The 26,412-nt window shown below is 38.5% G+C and overlaps 3 protein-coding genes across 3 annotated transcripts; 1 reads left to right on the top strand and 2 right to left on the bottom strand.

Annotated features, from left to right (window-relative positions):
• The first annotated feature begins 14,656 nt into the window (after window positions 1-14,656).
• On the top strand, window positions 14,657-16,930 carry LOC107187889. The gene is made up of 4 exons (XM_015576075.1): window positions 14,657-14,882; window positions 15,711-15,918; window positions 16,127-16,322; window positions 16,622-16,930. The coding sequence occupies exons 1-4, from the start codon at window positions 14,792-14,794 to the stop codon at window positions 16,928-16,930; spliced, it is 804 nt and encodes a 267-aa protein (XP_015431561.1). The 5' UTR covers window positions 14,657-14,791.
• A 2,699-nt stretch (window positions 16,931-19,629) lies between these two features.
• LOC107187861 (protein HID1) lies at window positions 19,630-23,156 on the bottom strand. The gene is made up of 12 exons (XM_015576047.1): window positions 23,082-23,156; window positions 22,428-22,787; window positions 22,283-22,336; window positions 21,992-22,215; window positions 21,661-21,902; window positions 21,350-21,580; window positions 21,147-21,272; window positions 20,828-21,084; window positions 20,500-20,743; window positions 20,189-20,328; window positions 19,937-20,103; window positions 19,630-19,852 (listed from the first exon to the last, which is right to left on the bottom strand). The coding sequence occupies exons 1-12, from the start codon at window positions 23,145-23,147 to the stop codon at window positions 19,630-19,632; spliced, it is 2,334 nt and encodes a 777-aa protein (XP_015431533.1). The 5' UTR covers window positions 23,148-23,156.
• Window positions 23,157-23,755: 599 nt separating this feature from the next.
• LOC107187872 (methyltransferase-like protein 2) lies at window positions 23,756-25,169 on the bottom strand. Its single transcript, XM_015576060.1, has 4 exons — window positions 25,060-25,169; window positions 24,568-24,720; window positions 24,054-24,482; window positions 23,756-23,971 (listed from the first exon to the last, which is right to left on the bottom strand). Exons 1-4 carry the CDS (start codon window positions 25,167-25,169, stop codon window positions 23,773-23,775), a joined length of 891 nt encoding a protein of 296 aa, XP_015431546.1. The 3' UTR covers window positions 23,756-23,772.
• Between the last annotated feature and the right edge of the window lie 1,243 nt (window positions 25,170-26,412).

Genomic DNA, 26,412 nt, shown 5'->3' with positions numbered 1-26,412 from the left:
GTAGGGAAACGAAAGAGAGAGAAAAAAGAAATGGAAACTTGGAGGGGTGAGAAAAACAAAGAAGTACGAGTGAATACATGGGAGAGTTTAAAGGGAAAGCTTTTTTATCGGTGGAGTAATCGACGCGGTGTTGGGTCGTCGCCTCAACGACTGAAAAGCAACAAAAAAAGAAATCACGTTTGTACGCATATATATATATACGATAAACCATTTCTTACATTGTGAACGAGAGAACGCATATACATATATATATATATATACCATATTACAAACACACACGTACACGTACACAAAAATCTAAGAAAAAAAGAGAGAGAGAGAGAGAGAGAGAGAGAGAGAGAGAGAGAGAGAGAGAGAGAGAGACACTCCAATCAACTAGGCTTAGAGAGACGGGGGAGGTTGAACAGAGCTAGAGAGAGGGAGAGGGAGAGCCTCACCGTTTTTTAGCTACTATCCAGACACGCGTTTCTTTTTACTTTTATTACCGTAGAAGAATATTGCTACGTTTTAAAGATATTCGCCCTAGCTGGTAAGGTGAACTGCTACTATTCATTGCTACTACTACTACTACTACTACCTACTATCTACTACCTACTACTACTATTACTACTACTCTTATAGTACTTTTTATTATCGACGCTGTAAAGTAAGGGATAACGAAGCGAGCGGAAACGTTTCTGTTTTCTTTTTCGTCTTCTACTTCTTCTTTCTTCTTTTTATAGGCTGCCAATTTTTCTTCGATAGAAAGAGAGACAGGGAAGAGGAGAGAGTTGATCAATGGTAAAGATAGATAGAGAAAGTGTGAGAAAGATAGAGAGAATGATGAAAAATTTCAAAGTATGAGAGAGATTAAATAATGGTGTGTGGTGGCAGAGACGCGAAACGGGGGAGGGGGGGACGAAGAGTTCTTAGTTAAATCGTTTTAGGGGGTCGCGGCGGACACGAGGCCCGTGATCGATTAGCCCGTGGACGAGTGTCGTGACCCGTGAATTTTCGGTAGATTGAGACCGGAGAGGGAATCGAGGACCCTCTTCGAGCCGAGAACATTTTAGGGACATTGTTGGGTTCGTCTGACTGTATCTAATGTGATGTTTTTCTAGGAGCTCGATAACGTTTACGGAGGGGGATCCAAACGAGCCATTAAACGAGCGGTGTAATAATTCATTGGCTACCTTGTGTACATAGAAATTATATATATATATGATATATATATACACAATATTACATATAACTACAATAATTATTATTATCAATATTTTTATTATTATTATTATTATTATTATTATAATTATTATTATTATTATTATTATTATTTTTATTATACTATCGCATGTACATGTGAATTTTAGGACTGAACGAGGAGGCGCGCAACATCTTTTTTTTTGTTCTTTTCTCTTTTTCATTATTGTGTATGTACGTGCACCGACCGGGGAACGGGGGGACACGATTACCTGTTACGATCGCGATTACCAAACGGATTCATTTCATCTGTCCTTTAGACAGAGACAGACAGACAGGGAGAGAGAGAGATAGAGAGAGAGAGAGAGAGAGAGAGAGAGAGAGAGAGAGAGAGAGAGAGAGAAAGGAACGAAAACATAAACCGGGATGGGGAAAAACGAAACAGAAACCGAAAATCGTAATTATCTGTTTCCTCTCCTGTGTGTGAATCACAGGACTGTTTGTTCGTACACGTACACACACATACACACAATACTACACACAGTACACATCGATACCAGGAAAGCCAGTGTTCGTTATACATTAGTAAGAAATATATAAATCGTTGCGATCGCGCACCCCGTGGACCATTGCCGCGATCGCGAGAGTGGGAACGCTGTGTGTGCGCGCGTGTGTGTGTGTGTGTGTTTGTTTTTCATGGCTGCGTGTACGCTGATGTGCAAACTCGACTTTCTTTAGGGGAAAAAGCAATGTAGGGGTTAAGGCCTCCTACTGCTTGATAAATTTATTTCAAATGCTGAAATAAATGTTAAACGGAATGTTAATTTCGTATAATTTTCAATAACTCCGAGACCAAGTGGTGGGAGGTCTTTCCCTTACATCACTTTTTCCCCTGGCGGAAGTCGAGCTTGCTCGCTGATATAGTGCCTCTCCGAGCTATAGTGACTTTAGGTGTGACCTTCTCAGTGGGTATGCTATGTATGTGATTCCCTTAAGGATACAAGCCGCTAAATGTGTAATTTGTTACTTCTTCAAAAAAGGTGGCCGTCTCTGCATTTACCACCGAAACCCTTAACGACGTAAAAAATCCTAACCTTTGCTGCTTTTACGAAGTCACTATAGCTCGGAGATACACTATACGCGCGTGTCTGCGCGTGATATTTCCCTCTGAGGACATCCCCGAAAATAATCTGAATTCTTTTTTCAGAAACACACCAACCACAGAGTCTCGTACTGAACTCGTTCCACACGCAACAAAATCCGTATTACAGACTGCTCTCGATTATGGTGTGGCTTGTTCTACACGATTATTGTCCAAACGTTATCCCACGCTTTTGTTGGCGAGGCTCGGGCTTCGGTTAAAAAACAATTTCACGAAGGTCTGAAGCATTTCTCCCTATACGATTATTGTCCCGGCGCGAACCCGAGTTCGGGACAATAATCGAGAGGAATCTGTATACGGTTGGTTAGAGGAAAATTCTCGCGCGATAGATGTCGCGCCGAGCCGTGTGTCTCCGCGCGCGTGCGCGCGCAGCTTTTAGTCGGCCGACGGGCAACAAGTTACGATTTTGTGCGTTCGAATCGGACGATTCCGCGTCGGAGGGTGACAAGATGGCGGTGGCAACAAAATGGCGAGCGACGGGATTCGTTCGGTACACGCGCAAACGCAATATCCACTAAGTGTTCAACCGGATTTCGGTGAGGAAAACGAGAGCGTAGACGGAAGAATTGTGGAAGGGGGGGGGGTAGTACGAGTAGAGTCGTGGTATATACAGGCTCGTGCGAATGATAGGTAAATAGAAAAATTGCTCGTTATGAGGAGGAAAATCGAAGGAATTAATGTTTTAACATTTCGACCGTTGATCCCTGTCGTGTGGGAGGGGGGCATCTTAATCTTATTTACTGTACAAATATTCTAGCGGACGCATATCGAAGGAGAACACGCTCCAAAAACGGAATTTCGTTTACGGATTCAACTTTTAACGAACGGTCATACCGGTTACACGGACGCCATTTTTTTTTCTTTTTTTTTTCGAATTGACGCATCTTCCAGCGGCGGACCTGAACGGAAATTCCGGGATAATATCCTGTTCCTTCCAATATTTTTATTTTCATTTCGATATCCCCCCGACTTTTAACGAAAGATCGAAACCGTTTGATGGAAATTACAACCGAACAGTACGTAATCGAATAATTTCGTGCAATGAAAACTAACGAAGAATCGCGGGATTAATTATAATATTGTTAAGCTCCCTTCGGTGATTTCGACGCGCTCGCGCGCGCGCGCGCGCGCGCGGTGATGCGCGATCGCCGAAATCTGATTGTATTAAGCACCCCATATATCCTCGATTACGTTTACCGATCGATCGATATCCGCTGATCTTCTGTAGAGAACATTGAAGTAAATACACGGAGAAAGAAAGAAAGAACGAAAGTGTTTTTTTCTTCACTTAAATATAACATATCTAACTAACATTTCAATTTCGCTCGCGACGACCGATTCATTTTTTTTTTGTTTTCTGTCGGACCGTGTGCGAGCTTGCTTTAACTCTTTAACGCCCACACCCCTAAATTGTTATTTCAAGTTATTTCAATTGTTATTTCGAAGTCGAAAAGACCTATTTTTTTTTTACTTTCTTTTTATTCAGCTTCGGAAGGAATACTTAAATTTCTCCAGTGAAAACGTGGAGATTTACTTCACATCAATGAAACTAAGGATCCTTGCCGACAAAAGTTAAATATTAATCGAAGGCAGAATTCGACGCATTGTAAAATGAATGCTCCACCGGCGCAGTACTGGGCGATAAAGGGCGAAGTAAGATTTCCCAAAGGCAAATCGATTCAATCGATCGAACTGAGAAGTTGTGACAATATTCAGAACAGAAGAAAGAATTCGGCTGTGCGCGTCGATGTCCAGTGACCGATCGACTCGTCGTTCGTGGTTTCAGTTTCTTTTCGTTTTTCCACTGAAACCGTTCGAGAAAGGAAGAGAGATTCGCGGGACGGGGGTGGGGAAAACGGGGGGATCAAAGAAGAGGAGAGTGTCTCCGACGTGAGAGAAAGATCGAGGAAAAAAAGGGGAGAGAATGATTGAGAGATGGAGAGAATGTAGGAAAAGAAGTCGGGAAAACGAGGTCCACGGGAGAAAGAGAGAGTGCAAGAGAGAAAGGAGCAACGCACACACACTGGTTGGGGAAGAAGAGAAGGAAAGGCAGCACGCGATTGAAAGTCGCTTCATCAAGACGCCGCAGTGTCTCCCTCCGTTTTTCCACTGTCACAAGTTTTCCTCTTTCCATGTCGATCGTGATGGAAGAATCTCGGTCAGCCATCGCTTATACCGGGTACAGATAACCGAACCGACGAAATCTCGTCGAACAGAACGGACCCGAAACTACCGCAACCCCCTCCCCCGTTTAAGGGTTCACATACCTTTGGGCTGTTAAATAAGAGGGAAAATTAAAAAATTTTTTTTATTAAAAATTCAAGATACACGCTGACCGAAATTTCTATAAAGTCAATTTATTGATGAATTCTTATAATTATTCAAGATACATCTTAAAGAATAGGATATCTTCTTTCCAGTTCGCTCGGAACATCGATTGTGTCTGAAAGAATTGTACGTTTCTCAGAGTTTGAAACGGTTAAACACGGAAAATTCAATGATTAGAGGGAAAAAAGAACCTTAACCATTCTCACGCATCGAACGAAAAGAAAAAACATGTTTCAACGGTTTTCTTCGGTCCTGTCACTGGAACCAGTAAAAATTTAGAAAATTTAAATGTTTAGGAGATATAAAATATATAAAAAGACTTGTTTGTGACGGATAGAGTATTTAGGTGTCGTGAACGGACGAAAAAAAACTCTAATCTACCCCCCGTATATCGTGGAACAGGGTAATTTCAACGAAAGGGGAAAGATATCTGGCGTTCGATTGCCATAATTGTTTTTTTTTTTTTATAAATCCTTTTTCAATATTTTCCTGGGATCGAGAGATCGTCCCCTCCTTCTTCGACCGATCGTCGAACGATGAACAAGACATCTTTGCGTCGGCCAAATACGATTCCAACTTCGATCCACGTCGAAGGTGCCCGATCGAGCGACCATTTTTTTTCCATTCCCGTTTCTCCAATCACCTTCGACGATTCTGCCCCCCCTCGCGAGAAGTAAAAACGCGCGACAACTTCGTAGGTGTCTTTTCAAAATTTTGATACTCGTATTGTATACACCTTGTAACACAGCGTTCCGACATTTGTATACCGTTTACAAACTGTACCATTAACGAGGTGAACGCCGACGATCGACGGGAAATACGAATCAGAACGCTCCATTTACGAACCAAGTTTACTCAATCAAGCCACGTCGATGAATTTTCAGAAAGGATTCAGGAAACTCTCGAAGTCGCGATTCAAACGCACGAATCCAAGATGGCGGACTCCGAGAGACCGTAGGAAACGCGCGGTTTCCTGTTTGTTTGACATTACAGCGAGAATAATAAATGACACCAGGCTTTAAATAACGTTTCAGAGCATTTTAAATGTTCGACGAATCGCTCAAAGTAGATTTTTCATCGACGAGGGATAAGGAATATCGATTTTTCCCTCGATACGTCGGGTTCGCGACGAAATTCTCGTGTAACCTCGGTCATCCGGCACGACCAGAGACCACCTTCGACTTCTACACACGTTTTTTGAACTGAGAAAAAAAAAAATACAATAAGACTGACGTTTTTTATACATGTTGAGGTGGATATCGAACGACGCCATCCGGGGGTCGCGCCGTTAATTTAACATGCTAACTCTATCATCCGACGATATTTTTCACGTTTTTCTAGCTTCATCTTCGCGCGCGCGCGACAGCAACGATCGAGTCACGCTCGAAAGTTCGACGAAATGGTATTCGAACTGATCGTCGATCCACGGTACCGGGGACTTTCCTTTTGCGTGCCGTTCTAAAAGAGAAACGGATAACTGGGTCGTGGAACGGAGTACGGTCGACCGGAGTTTCATTTGAGGATTCGACGGAGGAAGGATGGTATTTAGGCCTTGGCTGATCGATACTTGTTGATTTAAGGAACTAGAGTCTTCTTCGGTGTATTTCACGATAAAAAAAAATAGAATCGAAAAATTGTTGATAGAATAGAGTACGGTCGACCGGAGTTTCATTTGAGGATTCGACAGAGAAAGGATGGTATTTAGGCCTTGACTGATCGATACTTGTTGATTTAAGGAACTAGAGTCTTCTTCGGTGTATTTCGCGATGAAAAAAAATAGAATGAAAAATTGTTGATAGAATGGAGTACGGTCGACTGGAATTCGCTTCGAAAATTTGAAAGAAGCTGTGATACATTTGGACCTCGAATAAATCGTTCGTTCTTGGTCCACTGTTCTAACGTCTTCTTTCGAGGATTTTCTTTGTAAGGAAAAGGGAATAGAAGAATTGGATAGATTATAAATTGCGGTAGAGTGAAGTCCCTCTGGAAATTCGGAAGGGGAGAATTATCGCGTGGATCCTTAGTGGATCAACGAACCTCGGTTCTCTGATTACCTTCTCTGGACTAGATTCTTCGTCTAACTGTCAAGCACCATCGTCAGGTTTATCACGATCCTTGGTCACCTGGGCTACTTTTCTCCTTGACCCGTTCGAGTGAGGAACGATTGGTGAGATACAACCAAAACAACCTTGACAAAAAAAAAAGAAACAAGTCTATTTGGCTCAAGCTCGAAAGTTTCTTATTAGATCGGTGTGATTCTACATTTACTGATCTACTTTCTTCTCGGGCGTGTACGATGCAAACGCGAAGAGGTTAATTAGGCATGAAGAAGGCGAATTGAACACACACGCTATAAAAGTTCGAACGAGGTAATTTAATCGTTGATCCTTGTTCCTTGATTCTTGGGCCAAAAAATAATAAAATAATTAAACGATGGAATATCGTGTTTCGACGGATTCTAGAACCGAATTAGCCCCGTGATGTTCACGGGAAATAATTTCGTACGTTCGTTGATTCTCTCGGTGGATCAGTGAACCTTGGGTTCATAATTTGCCGAACGAAGAAAGGATCAAGGAGGTTCAACGAGAGAATTGGGGTGACGAGACGTAATAACGCGTGACTGTTTCGCTTTACAAAAATAGTGCCTTTTTTACAAAGACTCTGTTGTTTGTGCCAAGTCGAATTCACACATATATACACAGAAACACACACGTACACACGTAGTCGTATAAATACAGGGTGAAGAAAGGGGAGCGGACGCGAGGGAGGGAGAAACACAAGGGTGAGAAATAGATTTAAAGAAAACGTGTGAGAAAGAAGGAGAGAAGGATAGTAAGAAAAAGAAACTAAATATGTGAGCTTAAAGAAGAGACTGAGAAAGAGTGATTTAAATTCGAAAGAGGATCTTTTTGCTCATCAAGGCTGACCCAATGGGAATTTTTATCCTGAAACGTTGAGAGCTTGATTGAAATCGCTTTCACATTTTCTTATGACTCCGTGGATGTCGCTATACATACTTAGAATTTAATCTTCATAAACATAATACTGAAGAGAGTGACAGAAACTATAACAGAATAAACACGCCAATGAATGAACACTTACAAGGTTTTTGTAACTATTATAGTTGACTTTTAAATGATAATACTATTAAGAAATATTTCCCACATTAAAATCAGACTTTTTAATATCTATACCTTTTTATAACGTATAGATTTCAATTTGAAAAATTTGAAAAATGTCATCGATTAAATTAAAAAAAAAAGTATACAGATTTCACCAGTGAATGAATAATATTAAAATTGTTTGAATATGAAACAAGGAATTGAAAAAGACCAATATTTAATCATTTGGTTATTTCAATAATCCAGCCTACAATACATACGAAAAATGTACTAAATCCGATCTGCAGGGTTGATTCAAGGTGACCATAAGATATTAAGAAACCCGATATTAAGAATACGAGATTCCTTTTCAGATTACCTTGTATCATCAGTGATCAGAACACGACAGATTCTCGATGTTACGGAAAAATTCCCATTGTTATATATAGAAAACTGAGATGGGGGGGGGGGTGTGAGGACATGAAAAGGAGAGAAATTGTCGAGGTTAGCACTTCAGGGAGAACACGAGACGCACAAACACATACACACACACTTACACACGGCTCATGACACCAAGGGTAGCTAAAGGGCGAAAAAAGAGAGACAAAGGAGGGATGAATATCGGGGGTAGAAGAGTGGAATGACGAGAAGTCTCGCTGAGAGTGTGCAACCGGAGGAGTCTGAGCGAGGGACTGACAGACGAAAAAAAAAAATAATGAAAAGAAAACGAAATAAATATGCCAAAAAGTGTTCCACTAATCAATGCCGCCGTGGATCCCCAATTAGTACCTACACGTAAACCGAATGAAATTTAATAAATAATAATCGAATTGTAGAATGTGCTAACGAGGATGAAGAGAATGAGAGGGAAAAGTTAATATATATTACTCTAATTACGGTTATATACATATTGTATGTATATATATATACATATACATATATTTACCTACAAGGTGGGGGGGTGGGGGACGAAAGTGTTGGTACGGTTGGATTGTGGACTTAAGAAGGGAAGAATTAATCTCTATGTTATTAATTATATTTAAATCTGTATGTTTCTATATTGTACGCATACATAGACATATGTGCTGACGCAATATGTATGCAGCAATAGAGTGATGATTACTCTACTAATGTCTATGGGTAATATACAATTGTACGCAGACACGGGCTACGATTATGGTATTATCTGGTGTGGAGTGATTCCCTGTGCAAAAATGAGTTAGAAGTGTAGGACGAAGGTTTTCGATTCGATGTTTCGTTTCTGAGAAAATCCAGTTTGAAAATTGAATGGTAAAGTTCTTCCATTGGTACTGAAATTGTGTCCCTATTTGTTATCGATTATTTCTGTTTATACTAATTTTTATTATTAATAGCGTGGTATTACCTGTGTTCCATGATAATTTAACAGAAAGTTCTTTGCAGGAATTAATTAACATTCAAAAAACAGATTACATCGTACCAGAGTCTGTTACAAGTAGAAAAGCCGAGTAATGGTCAGACACGTTGGTCTTACCCCTGAACAGGATCAATATAACCCGAAACAAAATTTGTTCGCATTACAAAATGTATAGATAAATCCTACAGGACGAAGTTGTGCATGTTAGTGACTAGATATAAACCGATACATGCAATTCAATTTAAATTTCATCCAATAAATATCACTGTAACATTTACTTAAATGGCACACAAGGCTCGATGTGTGGTCAGACCTGATCTTCTCGGAAACAAAAATCTTGAACAATGAGTTATCGATTAATTTTTGCACGAACAATCGCTCACCTATGTCCGTTTAAGCCATAATAGCGGACGTGTCCAAGTATAATTGAATATAACGAATAATATAGAAAGTGTATATCCTTTTATTTTCACAGTTCACTATACGGTTACTTTTCTCCCTCGCTGTATACATGTATATATACATAAGTATGCATGCGTATCTACGTATATGTATACAGATAGGCGTGTGTGTATACACATATACGTGTACATGTAATGTGCGTATGCACATTGGGCAGAGGTGAATGTGAGGTTAGAGCACACACCGGATACGCAGAGCCAAGATCTTTCATTTCCATTCGCGGTTATCACACGCCAAAATCCTCTATCGTCCACCGTGATCTATTTTTTCGTTTTGGAACATTAGACCGTGTGTGTGTGTGTGTGTGTGTGTGTGTGTGGGTATCCCACCAATTTACTATACATTGTATGTACGTATAACCCATGTACGGACTATATACATACATACGTTATACTAAAACGGATAATAATACACTTATCACTAACAGAATTACCTTCACACCTTGAGTTTAAATCGTTGAGATAATCGTCATTGGTATAACGATAAGGATTATTATTATTATTAATTATTCTATCGTATTATTATTAATATTATTATAGTCGGACGTTGTCGTTGTCATCGTCGTTGTTGTCGTTATCAACCCACCGTCCGGTTGTCGTCGCGTAATCATCACCCATTGGCTTTCCTCTGTTCGCCCCGCCCACCCGCGCCATTTTCTCCTTCCATGATCATTGTTTCATGAACCTTTATCTTCCTTTCGATATCGTTGCTTCTTCGCCGGCGATATCGTCGCAGGATCGATCGTTATTCCAGAAAAATATATGGAAGGGTTTGATTGGCCCTGAGTTGTATTCGCAAGGATCACTAGACTCTATGCTGGTAACGTTGGCTCCTCAGGGTCGCTTCCCCCACCAGGAGTCGTGCCACGCCTCTCACTTTCACATCGCGGACCTATGCCCTCTCTACTTCGGGGCCCAGTGGGCGGAGCAAAGAGACTCGTGGGCGGAGCAAAGACACTCGTGGGAGGGGATAGTGCCTCTGTGAGCCTGAACAGCCAACGTGTCCCGCCCCAGTCCTATCCCGCAGGATTTAACCCCACGAACTAGACCCGAAAAATCGAAAGTACGAATGAACGGACAGTGTTTTCTGAATGAAAACCACTGGAGAGGTCGCCGTAGTGTCGCGCGCACTCGTACAGAACGTATAGCGGTTCCTTCCACGCGTTTTTCATTTTTCTAGACAAGATAGTACGAATCGTGACTGTTGCCAAAGGAACCCTTATACGAAACTGCTCTCGAGAAACAAAAGCAGGATCTCTTGGACCTATCTTTTACGTAAAAAAAAAACTCGTAACCGACAAACGGCGATCTTTTAACGTGAAACTCTGTAGAACGCTGGGTTTGAAGGACGATCGATCAGACGCGCGAAGAAGCACCAGAATCATCCTCTTCTCCATATTATATCATGGCCCGATTAGTGTTACCTTAAGGCGTGTGCGTGTGTGCTCAATGAGAGAAAAACGAGAGAGAGAGAATTACGTTCGAGTCGAATCGACCGATCCGATTTACCGATTCCAAAGCGGCGGGAATCGTCGGATGCTGTTGCATATCGCTGGAAATACCGCTGAGAACGTGAATCGTTCGATGGTGGAGCCGGGACCCCCCGATTCTTATCATGTGTAATTGACGAGCCTCCCGTTCGCTGTTTTACGGACGCCCTGGGACAATCCTCGTCGGTGTCTCGACTTATTTAATTTGTAAATAAATCACGATTTACTCAAGACCACCCCAAGTGAGTTCAATTGATTTTCGACGGTATTTTACACGATATGCGGCCCGTATACCGTCGCGGTCGCTTCCAAGTGGCGCGAGTATCGCGCTGGTATCTTATATAATTAGTCGCAATTGGGAACGAACTCGATTGGCCGGCCAGGGTCACTCCCACTACTGTGACGCCCACGATTAAGGTGCCCCTCCCCCGACGATTGGCTCGCTTTATTCCTGTATTTAAGGTAGTGATGGGTGGAGAGTGATGCGAGTGATATGAGACCGTGTACAGTATTTATTCAGATAGTGCTCACTTCCAGATTCTTTATTTCTTGGAAAGTGAATTCGACCACTTTTCACGGGTCTCTGAAGTTCCATTGTTTTATTGAAAGTCAAAGCGTAAAGTGCTGTCCAACTTGGTTGTTTGGAGTCTGTACGATGGCACACAAGGCGAAAGAACGCTTGGAAGGGGAAGCAGGCGCGCGAGGGGCCCCTCCCGGGAGCCAAGTTGGACAGCACTGGTGCAACGAGTAACGTGTAAAATATTGATTTTCAATTTTTGCTTTGTTTCTCCGAATCGAAGTTTCTTGTAACCACGCATTATTAAAACAGATTCTTGTGGAGAATTTTTCTATACGAAGAATTAAACAGAGACATAAGTTATCCGTTAAAGGTTCCAAGATTATATTTAGATTGACAGTAAAATAAAAGCAGTACTGTAAAGGTGCGTTTTCACGTGACAGTAAAAGTCATAAAAAAAAACCGACGAGCACTATCGGAATAAAAGCAGCGAGCACTACAAGAGTGACCACAGTGGCTAGGGGGAACGATCCGCCGAGCCAATTGCTTTCGCGCCGACCTAGTTGAATGTCTTTGATGGCGAGGCCGTTTCAGCTCGTGCAGTCGTGAACGATCGACTCCCGATCTATCTGTAATCACTGCCATTTTTACCGATACAGGGTCGATGAACGACAACGATATTCGGAGTAGGAACGATTTGTTAATGTTTACCGCGAAGCGACCGCGCGAGATCGTCACGAAATAGTGGCTCGAAACGAGACACTTCTGGTGAGGACTACCCACAACGGACGCGCGCTGTGCCCGTGGATAGTGGTTCGGTTACCGGTGTTTAAAAAAAAAAACGAGTTGCTGGCAACTTAGGGAACCGTGTAGAGCCGCCGAATATTCCCTTCCGGTTTACTTGTACATCCACGAGCCAACTCGGCTTCCGCTAGAGGAAAAAGTGACGTAGGAGAAGGACCTCCTAAAATTTGGTATCGGGAATTATTAAAATTTATGCCAAATTAACATTCGATTTAAGATTTATTTCAGTACTTGAAATAAATTTACCAAGTGGTAGGGGGCCTTTCTCTTACGCCGCTTTTTCCCCTAGTGGAAGCCGAGTTTTGCTCGTGGGTGTACGTCGCGGCAGGATGGTGTCGGGCCGTTGTCCACGGAACAGGTCCATAGATTGTTTCTTGTCTGTAACCGATTCATAAAAATGCGTCAATCTCGAGCGGTTTAGGAATGCAATGAAACAGGGTTAGAGGCGGTCTCCCGTAGTCGATGTTACGCCACTGGTCACGTGACCCCTGTACTGCGCAGTAGAAATGTGCAGACGACCGAATGCATCAATTCCGCGAGTGTGTGTGATGATTGGATCGGTTTCATACATTACACGGTTACGTTGTGATTGCACTACGCAACGTGTGGCCACGTAACGATTAGACTGATGCTTTTTTGGGGAGGAATATCTTTTCTATCGTGTTCCGTGCACAAGTAAACTGCTCGAGTTCGGTGCAGATATATCAGAACGTCATCGAGAGAGCCACACAGGGCGACGGTGTGTGTGGGTGTGCTAATGAAAGCGAGGATGCGAGAGAACCGTAGCACGAATAACTGCGAATGCAGAGAGAGAAATAGGTTTCGAACGATGGCGTTTACCCTTTACCAACTAATACGCAATATGAAATTGAGTATACAGAGCAGAACAGCGAGAACCATTTGTCCTAGTCCTAGTATTCAAACTCATCACCATAATTTATAACCGATTTCAATTTAAATCTAATAAAACGATGTTATAATACCAACCAACGGCCCCTGGTTATCTGTTCGACACCTGAAAACGTTCGCGATTAACGGTTACAATTCGGGTTGTTCTTCGTTTGACGGTGTTACGGCGGTTGAATTCAATCCCGCCAATTTCGGCAACGCTTTGGGAAGCGACACCTACCGACGGACATTCGAAACTGAAATATAAAAAATAAATTAAATGGTATACCCCACGTTCTCACCACACGGGGTCTCTGGCGCCTCCACCGGGGGTTCCATGGCCCCACGTTCTAACCGCACGGGGTCTCTGGCGCCTCCACCGGGGGTTCCATGACCCCACGTCTCACCACACGGAGTCTCTGGCGCCTCCACCGAGGGGTTCTATGACCCCGCGTTCTCACCACACGGGGTCTCTGGCGCCTCCGCCGGGGGGTTCTATGACCCCGCGTTCTCACCACACGGGATCTTTGGCGCCTCCGCCGGGGGGTTCTATGACCCCGCGTTCTCACCACACGGGATCTTTGGCGCCTCCACTGGGGGTTCTGTGACCCCACGTTCTCACTACACGGGGTCTCTGGCGCCTCCACTGTTAGTATTTATTATTTCTTATTACTTTTTTGGTTAATTGATATTAGGAATAGGAGTGGAGATAGTGCCGGGATTAATGAATAACGCATATGTATGATTTGACTATTTTTTATTGAAAAAATCGTACGAAAATATACAATTTACAATAGTATTTCTATAAATTTAACAACAATTACCTTAAGTACTACTTACATACATGATTTTACAATATATTTATAATAATATTTGTATAAATTCTTTAAAAGTGCCCTTAGATACTTATTTTACTTAAATCCTACTATCATATATCTGTGCCCCTGCCACCCTACAGTAACTCCAGTAACTCGTCCGTAGACCTAGGGACAGAACTGTTATTGAAACGTTACTGACTCTGACTATAGATCTTCGCATAAATTTCGCAAGTGTTGGTATACCTGGTTTTAAATTGACAATTGCAGAATTCAAGTCGCTTATCGGTGCCCCGTATTGACGTCTGTTTGAATGCAGATCCTTGCATACGGTGCGCATCGAAGATCGAAGTCGTCCCGTAAAGCTCATCACGTGATTTTTTGGGAGCAAAAAACCGTGACGGAGCGTTGCGAATCCTCTTACTGATTGTTTCCTTAAACGATGAACACCAGAATTGTGCCGATGCAATGCATCGGTTTGAAATGTACGGGAAATGGAACTTGAGCTAGGACCGTCCGTGAACTCGCTGTGAACGCGCTTATGAACGTGTTTCCCTAATCGTATCCGTATACGTCAGGCTTTTCGAAGTTCTTGATTTTTCGAGGACACAGTGAATAGCGATGGATCTCTGAGAAGGATCGGACGGAGCATGCATTTCTGGATTAATAAACCGGCGGGCAGGTACTACGGTTTTACTGGCCGCCGATACCCCGCTACACCTCTGCCAAAGACACGCATCAGTAAGATAATTCGAAATTTCTCGTTTTACTTAGCCACCACCGTGTATTTCAAACTTTCTCCATGAATTTTTTAGACATAAACTTTCAGCGGATCTCACACGAGTAATAAGACTGACTACTTGTGTGTCATTAGTTGTGTATTTGAGCGTAGTATGTATTGATATTCAGCACTGTCAATTGTCAATCCATGTCTAATGCTCAGACGCAATCAGTGTTAGGTATTATCATTTATTAATATTAACACATTATTGGGCGGCAACTTTCTGCGCAGACTGCTGCCTACAGACGGCGTCATCACTTTCCATTTTAGGGAAAAATGTTACAACAGTATTACGTATGTACAAAACATAATCGCGTAAAATGTTGAATACTTGGAATAAATTTCAGAACGTTCATGTCGGGTCCGTGAGTTGGGAAATCTCTTTTTAGATGACCAGCTGTTTATGGTAGTTTCCATACAACTAACTTTAGTTGACCGCCTGATAATGTGTTAACGCATTTGAGACCGATGACCCAGCATATGAGTCATACTATCTCATCCGTTTAGCGGATGACTCAGCATTTGGGTCACGTACAAATTGTACGTAAATATTGCCGACTACTGGGGATAGTTTTGTAGTCATACGTCGGTCTCGAATGTGTTAACAGAATACTAATTAATTAATTCATAGTCAATATCAATAAATAAAATGTATTATATGAATAAATATAGAACTGGTAGAATTATATTAGCTGTGTATGGTCCTCATTTGAGATAATATAACTTATAAGTTATGTTAAATCACTTTGGACAGAAGCAGTTTCAATTTGTAATTATTAATTTTGTAGATCAATGTCGATACAATGCGGATTTAAGACAAATGGTGACTCCACTTCATCGGTTCCAAAACCTGAATGCTACAGGAAGTGTGGCTGGTCCTAGCAATGTGAATCATTGCAGATTGATACGTACGACGATAAGACCTAGTAATAGTGAAAGTCGAAATAGTTTTCCAGTTGGCTCTACTCAACATACTCAGCTAAACAACATCTCCAAGTAATTAAAGACAAAGGTCTACTAAGAGGATTCTGAGGAACATGTTCTTCTTATATACAGGGTGACTCACTTATACATGTCTATTGGGAGAAAGTACTTATAAATGATTCGCCCTTGATTATAATCTTTTGTACACAAGGATATGAATATTTTGAGTATTCCAATGACAACAATTGTAACGTTAAGGGCCCGACTTGTATGTTTACAGTAATGTAACAACAGCTGGGAATAATCAGTTAATATTGTCCAATACTACTCCAAATGGAACGAATAGGAGCCTCTTGGATTTCTCAGAATTCAATGACGCAGAACTAGCTAGCTACAGATTAAGATGCGGTGTCTGGATAACTTTTGTACTGGCAGCAGGATTCATTGCTGCTGCAAAATTTTACTTTAGAGATGAAGTGAGTTAGTAATGAATATTAGGGGTGTACGAGAATCCGAGAATATTAAGCTCGGGGTATATCGGGATCCATTATACGCAATTCGTAAACTCTCATTTTTGTATATCTAAATTATCTGTTTCTTCTTTAGACTTTTCTTATTAATGAATTCTTGTATGAAAGAATTTCATCCCGACCTGACTCGAGTGTCGTGTACTCGTGATTTCGGGTTTTTACACACCCCCTGTGGAGTACGTTATGTATTTCACATTCTTTCGTATATAGTCGTTTTATACTTAATACTGGCATTTATTGCACAGGGTCAGGGCATAGAAATATTTGTGGTCTGGGGCTTGTCAACGTTAACATTGTTTACGTGTTTCTATTCTATTCTGTGTCTCCGAAATCAACGCAACAATCGTCACGAGCATCATATTCATGAAGAGCACGTCCCAGAGGAGCACATTGCCTCAGTAACCGCTGCAAACGCAATGCCCAATGAAACCATTGGACCCATTTCTGTAGTGAGACAGAATCCACCGCCGCCCTATCATATTGCCATTTTAATTCCACCACCTAACCCATCGGAGGAAGCTCCGCCCCCATCATACGACAAAGTCATGCGATGAATTAATATTACTAAGTCGATATTAAGTCATAATGTATAGGACTATTTTTTCATGTATTAAATTTTTTAAAGATGAAAACATTCATACTTACCAGTATTGGTGATACATTATTAATCTATTACTATTAATATATAAATAGACTGCAGATATATTTACGCGAATTTCTATTTCTTTAGATCATTTTACGAAGGCCAGGATCAAAGAGCAAAATACACTTCATTAATTTAGGAATCTGTCGATCTGAAGATTAAAGTATAAAACTATATTAATCCTTGTTAAATGTATTTTGCTTCACTGTGTTTTACATGTTTATATGCCGTGTGCTACGAACTCGAGAAGTCCGCAGTCGAATTATTACATATAAATGTTCCATAACCGAGCTTTTAATTTACTTAAAGGAAAAAGAAAAAACAAGTAGGTAAAAGCTTCAACAAATTTCCTAGGATAGGCAAACTTTACATCTGTGATACAAAATAGTAATGTGACATCATCCTTGGATACTATCTATGATTAAAACGAAGCACGAAAGACATTATTGTGGGCATTATACAATGTCTGAGCCAAATTATAATTAGGAGGGGGGGAATATATACATACTTTACTTTTTTGTGCTCGACTATTTACTTGTGATTTATTTAATGAAGGAAAACCGTACACAAGACAGAATATTCACGCGAAGTAACGTTCTTTTCCTTTTTTTTTGTAAGGTCAACGAACTGTTTTGCCCAGAAAGATGCAAGTTATGCAATTGTAACTTACACTAAGTTAATATGTTTTTTCGTTTGAAGAATAAAAACATTGTTTGACAACATTGGGCAAGATTTACATTAACAGACAAACGTTATAGTCATGCTTAGTGTATGAACTAATCATTCTAGCTCCCTGAAATATGCTGTGCTGTAAAGCGAATAAAATAACTTTTATCGTATGACAACCAGTAAAAATGTAGATTACGTATTATATGTATGTATTTTATAATATTTAATTATGCACATGTACATAGTATGGGTAAGTGTGTACAGACATACCGGGCGCACAAGCACACATACATATTTGCCACAGTCTCTGGTAATTTTTTGCTATGACATGAAACCGAACTTATATGTATGATTGTATACAATTTCATTCGACAATGCCAAAAGTATATACGCGCAGGTAAACTAATTGCTTACATAGTAACTTTGTTTTTTTGTATTTAAAACAAATTTATATAATATATATCATCGTATAGAACATTTTAATAGTTCTGACTAATAATACACTTCAAGCTACACATTTGCATATCAAAATACAGCTTGAAATAAAACGAGTGTCGTGTCGCGTCTGTATTTCGTTACCATTACAATTCGGTATACCAAACTCGTTAGAAATTTCTATGCTATACTATGCTTGTATAGCTTTGTCACGCGATAATTACGTGTAGGTGTTTATTTTTGTATAGATAACGTGCTTCAATATCATTTCATTACGAGATTTACGTATTTAAAAAGAATAACACACTTTGTTAAAAGTATGTAAGAAATGAAGTAACTGCACCAATACATAAATAAAATAAATAAATAAAACTATTCAGAACTGCATTCGAATGAAGATTCATTAATTGAGTATATCGATGTAGGTATAAAGGATGCTATATTGTTGCAAATATTTAATTTCTTTTGTATGTTTAATACTTTATCAATTAATTCCATTCTATTTTAAAAATTTATAAAGTCTGGACAGTTTAAAACTATACATACTATATGTACAAATACTTGAAATTATATTAATAAAATGTAATGAGAGTTCACAACGTGGAAATATATATTACACGAGGAAAACAACATAAATGCAACAATAATTCTATGGTTTAGCTGTAATTTGATATCTGTTATAAGGCAAAAAGTTAAAAAAATCATTGGTGCATTTACAATATTCGAGCAGATTAATATCCTTTTCCTGTACTCAAGGAGATATGTAACTGTAAATCTTTTCATGCAGTGCGAAAAGTTAATAATAAATTACTTTCTACTCTGGAAAGAGTAATCTATATTGTTTCAGTGATTGTAAATGGTACAGTGATCTTCGTGTCACCGTGAGATAAAAGGTATTTGAATTGCACGATACTCGTTAATTTAAAATTGTCTTACGAAAATTGAATTGCTACTACACAGACATACAAAACTAGTATTTTACAAATCTATATATTCGTAATAAATATGAACAGAATGTTATACTTCATGGACACTGTGACAAACTGTCAAAACTTCTTAATACAACCCTAAAAGTAGCCAAACACAAGCAAGTTTAGGTATAAAAAGGAATTAATTATTAATTAAATGATGCTGTTGAATTCGGTTTCACGATTAATCACATTTACATCTGTAAAGGCACTTACATAGTCGTAAATATTTACACGCTAATCATTGACAGTACTGAATGATAATGCAATTTTATTATATTTCTCGGAAAGCAACCTTTGTAAAATCAGTTCTGTAACTCTGTGTAATAGATTCATAAAAAAGGCTATGCTTGTAAAAATCGTTTTGCATTACTAACAAAAATAGTAAACTTTATCATCACCTCGGTGCGACGTATGGTAATCATTGATCAGTAACACGTACTTTTTCATATTTATAGGTACAATACAGTATGACAGAGTAGTATAGAAATTCCAGTGCTAATATTAATCATGATTCGCTTACTAGGTCGCACAATATTTAGACTCTTTGGATTTCAAACAACTTTACGTCGGTATCATACCAGATCGGTGGCTCAACATTTCTCAAGTATATAACGCCCCACATGTATGTTCGGAACCAAGCAGTTGTTCCTGCGTTCGCCTGGTACCGCCTAATAAGGATCGGATGTGGTACTGGTAGCAGACCAACTAAGGTACCGTGTTGCAGAAACTTTAAAATTTCACTTTCGTCGGTTAAACCCCTAAGAATCAAACAATAAGCGTAATATACATTATTACAATAATATTCACCTCGAAAAGTTTAAAAAAAAACAAGTTCTGCTTACTTATCAATGCATATTTTTTCAACTTGTGGTACAAGAACCTGTAGTAATCTCATAATAGTTTGTAGTGGTAGTTTACTTTTCCATTGGTACACCCAATCACTAGAAGGAACCCATTGATTTATATTGTTGGAGGAACTCGTATGTTCTGCGACTCTGATGCCTCCCTTCTGTCAAATTAATTGAAATAACAAATGTGAAATTACCTTCCACTAAAGAAATCATTAATTAGCTAGTAATAATTTGTTGCCTTACTGGTATAACAGAACTTTTGGTAGAAACCGTTAACTCGTCCGCATTATCTGTATTATTCCGATGAATTGACTTTCCTACTTCAACGTTCACTGAAGGACTCAATGGATGCGCGGACTCCTTCTCAGTCATCTTCTCAATCCCTGTTATCAAGTATATTTCTATTAATTAAAATTTCCGTAGAATTAGTCAGTTTAACTCGATGCATTCGAATCACGTCTCCCACTGCGACAACTATCATACGATAAAAGTATTTTCGCGTCATCGCTAGTTAAATTCCAACGCAAGCAGTTAACACAGTAATACAAATTCACCGGGAGTTTCCAATAAAGATGCTTTCAGAGTTCCAGGCTCTGCAGGTTGAGCAGGATGAGATCCTTCCATAGCAGCTTCGTTAACATTTTCACTAGACGTACTAGCAGGCACATGTCGACGTTGTCTCTTACTAAGGGACTTAGCAATTGTATTACAATCACTTGGTAAATTCGCCAATGCGTGGAACACTTGTCTCTTACGTATTATCGTGTACACCAAGTTACTGTTACCATCGAATTGGTACTAATAACATATAACGTTTCCATTAGATTTATTCAAATAAAAAAAACAAGGAACATGAATTTCTCCGGGAAATCTATAAATTACCTGAATGATATTATTAAAAATTTCAAGGAGGAAGAATACCAAATGATGATTAGTAGGCGCTGAGAATAAGAACCACGGGGTACTAAATGCTTCGAGTAAATGCAATAATTTCGTACTAGCCACCATTGACAGTGTTTTAAGGTATGGAGAAACATTGACTAGAATTGTTAATAGACAGTCGAATAGCGGCTGCAATCTTTGGTGTCCAGTTGTGATTATCTTGTAGAACACAGTAACCAATAAGTCGGCGTGCGTACCTGTGCAAGCATTATAAACAATTTAGTTAAAGGTTCAAGTAATTAAGCTGGTATTGTAATACCTGTAAAGACGGGAATATCCATCGGTACTGTGGCCGTGTATGGTTTATTTAGTCTAACACCAAAATTACGCTCTCCGCTCAACAGGAGCAAGATGAATACACCAATATGCATTAATCCAACTCGAGCTGCAATATTAGTTCCCATTATTATTCTTATTCGTCAGAAATTTATGTACGTAATTTACAAGAAGACGAATGCTCACATTGATCTGCACGCGAGTCATTTAGATGATACAGTATAGGTACCAATACTTCGAGGACGTCTGAGCTTTTCAGTACGTAATATAAAAACTTTTTATTATAGTCACACATCTTCCAAAAGAATACCAATAACTCTTGGTGAAAGTGTACTTTTTTAGTTGAGTTCGGTAGATACGTTTGCATCAATGGATTATTTAATAATCTTGTGATACCCTTTAATACAAACTGAAAATCTGAAACCATAATAGTTATCATTCACCATTACATATGAGCATTAAGTAATTGTTTAATCAAATGTGGAAACAAATTTTACCTTCGTCTCTATGGATACGGCTCAGATAATTAATGAATAAATTGTCTCCCAGAGTTCCTTCTTCTAATGGAGCACCACCACTTGTGTCATGATCTAATGTTACTATGAGGATTTGCAATGCAACATCAACTAAGGGCTCCAATGAGTCAGTGAATAATAAATGATTATATGGTACTCCAAGTCCAACAGGATCGTATGCACACACTGTATTCAATAGTGATGTGAACATAGGTAAAGCATGCCTAGAATCGATATAAATATTTTTTCGAATACTTTGTTTATGTATATTGACTTGTACAATGAATTCATAATAGAAGCTGTCCCAATTCACCTATTTTCGGCACTAGTTAAATGTTGAATCCATCTGTTTGGAGTAATAGAAAGATCCATGGGGGGATTGTACATGGTTTCACTGAAGCATGTGAGTAACAATTTTAATAACTCAGTCCTGTTCGAATCCAGAATTGGATATCTTGGCGGCGAGTGGGCAAATCCCACTCCAGATTCCCAGATATATTCACAACTATCTATAGATTGTAGTTCCTCTGCTTTATCCTGAGAAGTGAAACACAATCAATATTTTGAAGCTTACTTAGGCATGTAAATGGAGGAAAGTACTTACAGGGCCAGACTTTCTATTTGGTGCTACTGTAAAATCAGGACAAAACAACAAATCCTGAAATAGAAATATGAAACATGAAGTATCCTCCCGAAAGAAAAACAAAATAATTTGGTTCCACGTAACTTTTATGAATAAATAATCTTACACAGAGAGCATTTAATAAAGAATGTGCTAATGGAGCACTTTCTTCATCCTCTTTACCAGGTAAACTGGACCAGAAAAATCCCTTCCAATCGGGATCCTCAAAAATATAAGGCAATAATCTTGTTAACAAGCGGCAACAATTAAGAACAGTCTGCTGTTCTCTTTGTGTTCTACAGCTGTTATCTACTGCCTTGACTAATTTTTCAACAGCCTTGTAACATAATGTAGCTAAATTGGATGGTGCTTCTTCTCTCAATATACGAATCTCAGGAGCAGGGATTAAAGTAAATATATCTTGAACATTAGTCACATTTTCAGACCAAAATTGATCCCAAAAGGTGTCATCTGCAGCCTCAATCACCTACAGTAAGAAAAGGAGACACATTGTGTAATAGATGAAATTTAATTTACTTAAACAAAAGAAAATTTGATAAACAATTTAGTAATGTTTATGAATGTTAACAAAAATCAGTAACGAATACATACACAAATTACATAGCATAAAAATACACTGAAACATTGAAAACGCTAAAGAATGTTATTTTACAGTTTAGATTATACCACTTATTACGAGACACCGTGTATAACTCGAGTATATTGAAACGTCAAACATATCATATGCTAGTGGATTACGATAATAAACAACAATTTGTACCTGTGTTTTCGATGTCAATTGAACAACCGCTTTTCGAAAGTTTAACTTTGTGTCAGCATTTCCCATGTTGATGTACTTTTTATTAGCTTACAATTAATTGTTTCAATATTATATTAGAAAAATGACTTGTCTCGCGTTAAACAAGAACACTCACGCTCACCGCCATGTTTACACCCTGAACAACGGCGCAGTGTTGCCAATAACTTGTTTTTCTACTTAAGTGGTAAATTTATTAATGTATACGAATTGCATAAATCATTTTAAATAATGCAACATCTTCTCGAAGGATTTTTAACGCCAATGTCATTAATGTGGTAAATTTTATTTTTCTTGTAATTCTTTCCAGGTAAAAAAAAATGTGTACTCAAAAAAGTAAAACTACAAATTTATTGTTTGTAGTAGAATAAATCATTTTTTTATAATTACAGAATTCGAAACGTGGGACAATATATATTACACATATATACAATAGAATATGTACAATTATTTATTTTCTGTATTTTCCTTGAATCCATACTCTGTACATTTTAAGTTGTTTCCCTCTATTAACTTGCAACCGCTTTTCCTGCTGGGGCTGTCAAATGTAAGTTGTGTCCTTTCAAAACAATTATTCCAACATTTTGCTAGTATTACAGTAAGCTTTGTCACAAGTCAAGTATGACGACAAGCCGTGAAAGTCTAAAATCTCTTACTAATATAAACAGTTAAATGTAATACCTTGTGTAAAAAAATATACTCTAGTTCCATCACCTCGAGCATAAAAGTTGTCCGCAAGACATCTACCTTTTTTAAATCGCAGTTGTGCTAAGTCATACCTTCCATAATCCCTAAATAAAACTAATCCACCAGGTTTTAAATATTTATACACTTGTTGTATAACATGCTCCATTCTGTAAATTAAATTCCAATTTATAACTTTATTTTCAATTTTGATCACATAATTATATAAATATAACCAAGGAAAACATATACTTGTCAGGATTAATTGCAGAAAGAACAAATATCAAAACTATGATATCTAAACTTTCAGGTTCAAAAGGTGTCTCCCATTTCTCTTGTGTTGCATCCAGAACAAATGCTGTACACCTGGATGCATCATATGCAGGGTTTTGCTTCAGTATATCTATTGCTTTTGCAGAAAAGTCACAACAATAGACAAACAAATTTGGATCTGTGTTGTACAAAAGTATTGGAAATATAGTATTTCCAACCCCACAACCAATTTCCAAAATTTTACTACCACTGTGATTAGGAAGTTCAAGAATTTTTATATGAGTTTCTGTGCTGCTTTTATCTTCACTTTCTGTTGCAGACCTCAAGGGTTGCTTCATATTTTGTTTTACAGTAGTTGCAGCTAGCTCTGGAAATTCAGTAAACAACCAGTGTCTGTCTTTGAAAAACCTGAAAGAATTTGTGAAAATATCCAGGGTAAATATTTATCAAAATGAACAATATGATTGACTGTGTATGATATTTTTCTGCATACTTATTCTCATGAATCTCATAAAATTTGTCCCAATATTTATTAGCTTCTTGTTCATATTCCCAGATTTTTTCATCTGATAAAGTTACAGTTGAATTTTCATTCACCTTCTGTTGAGCCAAATTCTCTTGTTCCTCATTCCATGCAACATTGTCCCTTTAAATAATAATAATAAAGAATTAATTCTTTATAAATGAAAAAGCTAAATAATCAGATGAATGCAAAAATACTATGGGCTTTGAATAATATATAAGAACTATTTTAAATGTTCTTCATTCACAATAGTAAATTATAATCGTATGTTTTCTCCATGTGCCGTGTAGACAATAAGCAAGCACATGAAATACAGCTGTTTGGTTTCATTACTTAAAACGAACAGATAATTTGCATTCACCCAATATCTTTAGTTCAAACGATTGTATTTTTAGGTTAAGATATGCAAACCCAGGCACCGCAATTTTACTAATAAAATATTAAGAAGTAACAGATTTCTACCACGCATTATGTTGAAATACATTGTCATTGTTAGAGAGGGTTCTATTGCCAAATTGAGGTCTTTTTTCGATCGATTCGTCTGGCTTTACTTCCGATGTGCCCTCTTCCATCTTCCCGCGATTTGGAGAATAAAAGTACTCGTGGTTTCTACGGATACCTATTATAATGTTAAAACTTTATCAAGTATGGAAAATAAGAAAGATTATTATAAAAAACATTGACAATGATGAGATTGTTGATCGTATAAATTAACAATTTTAAATTTTAACTTACAAAAAAATAAAATTTAATTTCTATTCGCATGTACAGGACAATAATATTGTCGCTTGTAAATTAATTCACAGCTGACTAATTGACACTACTATTTTTTTCAGAAAATTATTGCGCCTAAAAAATACATGAAGTATTTAAGAAGCAGTGTTTTTCTCTTTTTTTCGGTTTAAGAAAAATATACAAATTTTTATTCATTAATATTTTTTTATTCAATGCCTATCAAAAAAATTTTTGTTCTTCATAAAAAATTTAATCTGTTGCAGATCATCCTGCAGCAGGACTCTCCCAGATCAATGACCTAGGAGACAGATATGGGTTGAGGGCGCGTAGTATACGGAAGCAGGATGGGTGTGACGCAGAGGGTGCAGGTTGAGGGTGGTACGTTGCGTCATTGGATGATTGGTACCACAGGAACGAGTATAGTATGACATTTTTTTCTCTCTTTTCACCTCCGAATCGATACAATCCCCGAACCCGCTGAAAATGTTATTAAATCAATCCCCATAACAATAGGACTGGCAAGACAGAAATAGATATACAATCTGTAGACTACAGATATTTATGGACTTACAGAAAGTCTAGTGATGTTCGTTAATAAGTTTTTATGCTATTTACAATCAGATACAATCCTTTTAGTTTGCATAAATATCTGTTCGATTCTAGTTACCGATAAATAGTCCGTTCCAGTCGATTCTAGTTATCCAAAAATAATCCATATTAGATGAACAGTACGTAAGAGGAATCGAGAATTCAGATAGTCATTATACAGATTTTTATTATAGATGTCACGTGGTCGGAACTATATGATATCAACGAAATTATATGAATAATTAATTTAAAATATAAAGTAGTTGGAGTTTTTTTTTTTTTAATTTTTTGTAGATCAGTTTGAATGTTAATTAGTTCAACAATGGTTGAAAAGAACTGCAGGGATGTAGAACATTATCTGGCGCAATTATCTTATCCGAGAAACGCGATAAGATACAACCCGAAGGTCCTAGATATAGATTTTCCGTGGCAACACGTTGCTAAGGGCTACAAGCTTCTTCTTCCGCTACTGCATGGTGCTTCATGGCTCGT

Source organism: Dufourea novaeangliae, unplaced genomic scaffold (assembly GCF_001272555.1).
Source record: "Dufourea novaeangliae isolate 0120121106 unplaced genomic scaffold, ASM127255v1 scaffold112, whole genome shotgun sequence".
Taxonomy (NCBI): Eukaryota; Metazoa; Arthropoda; class Insecta; order Hymenoptera; family Halictidae; genus Dufourea; species Dufourea novaeangliae.
The sequence above is the reverse complement of the archived record's forward strand: the minus strand, read 5'-3'. Positions and strand labels throughout refer to the sequence as shown.

What these genes read in the sequence shown, in the direction of transcription:
- LOC107187861 (XM_015576047.1), bottom strand. Translation starts at nt 23,147, where the DNA reads ATGGGAAATGCTGACACAAAGTTAAACTTTCGAAAAGCGGTTGTTCAA. An exon ending in TGACTCGCGTGCAGATCAAT is followed by an intron (nt 21,273 to 21,349) that starts GTGAGCATTCGT and finishes CTAATATTGCAG; the next exon opens with CTCGAGTTGGATTAATGCAT. An exon ending in TTTTTAATAATATCATTCAG is followed by an intron (nt 20,744 to 20,827) that starts GTAATTTATAGA and finishes ATATGTTATTAG; the next exon opens with TACCAATTCGATGGTAACAG.
- LOC107187889 (XM_015576075.1), top strand. Translation starts at nt 14,792, where the DNA reads ATGCATTTCTGGATTAATAAACCGGCGGGCAGGTACTACGGTTTTACT. An exon ending in TCTGCCAAAGACACGCATCA is followed by an intron (nt 14,883 to 15,710) that starts GTAAGATAATTC and finishes TTAATTTTGTAG; the next exon opens with ATCAATGTCGATACAATGCG. An exon ending in AATTTTACTTTAGAGATGAA is followed by an intron (nt 16,323 to 16,621) that starts GTGAGTTAGTAA and finishes TTTATTGCACAG; the next exon opens with GGTCAGGGCATAGAAATATT.
- LOC107187872 (XM_015576060.1), bottom strand. Translation starts at nt 25,169, where the DNA reads ATGGAAGAGGGCACATCGGAAGTAAAGCCAGACGAATCGATCGAAAAA. An exon ending in GTATTTCAACATAATGCGTG is followed by an intron (nt 24,721 to 25,059) that starts GTAGAAATCTGT and finishes TATTATTTAAAG; the next exon opens with GGACAATGTTGCATGGAATG. An exon ending in TATGAGATTCATGAGAATAA is followed by an intron (nt 24,483 to 24,567) that starts GTATGCAGAAAA and finishes AAATTCTTTCAG; the next exon opens with GTTTTTCAAAGACAGACACT.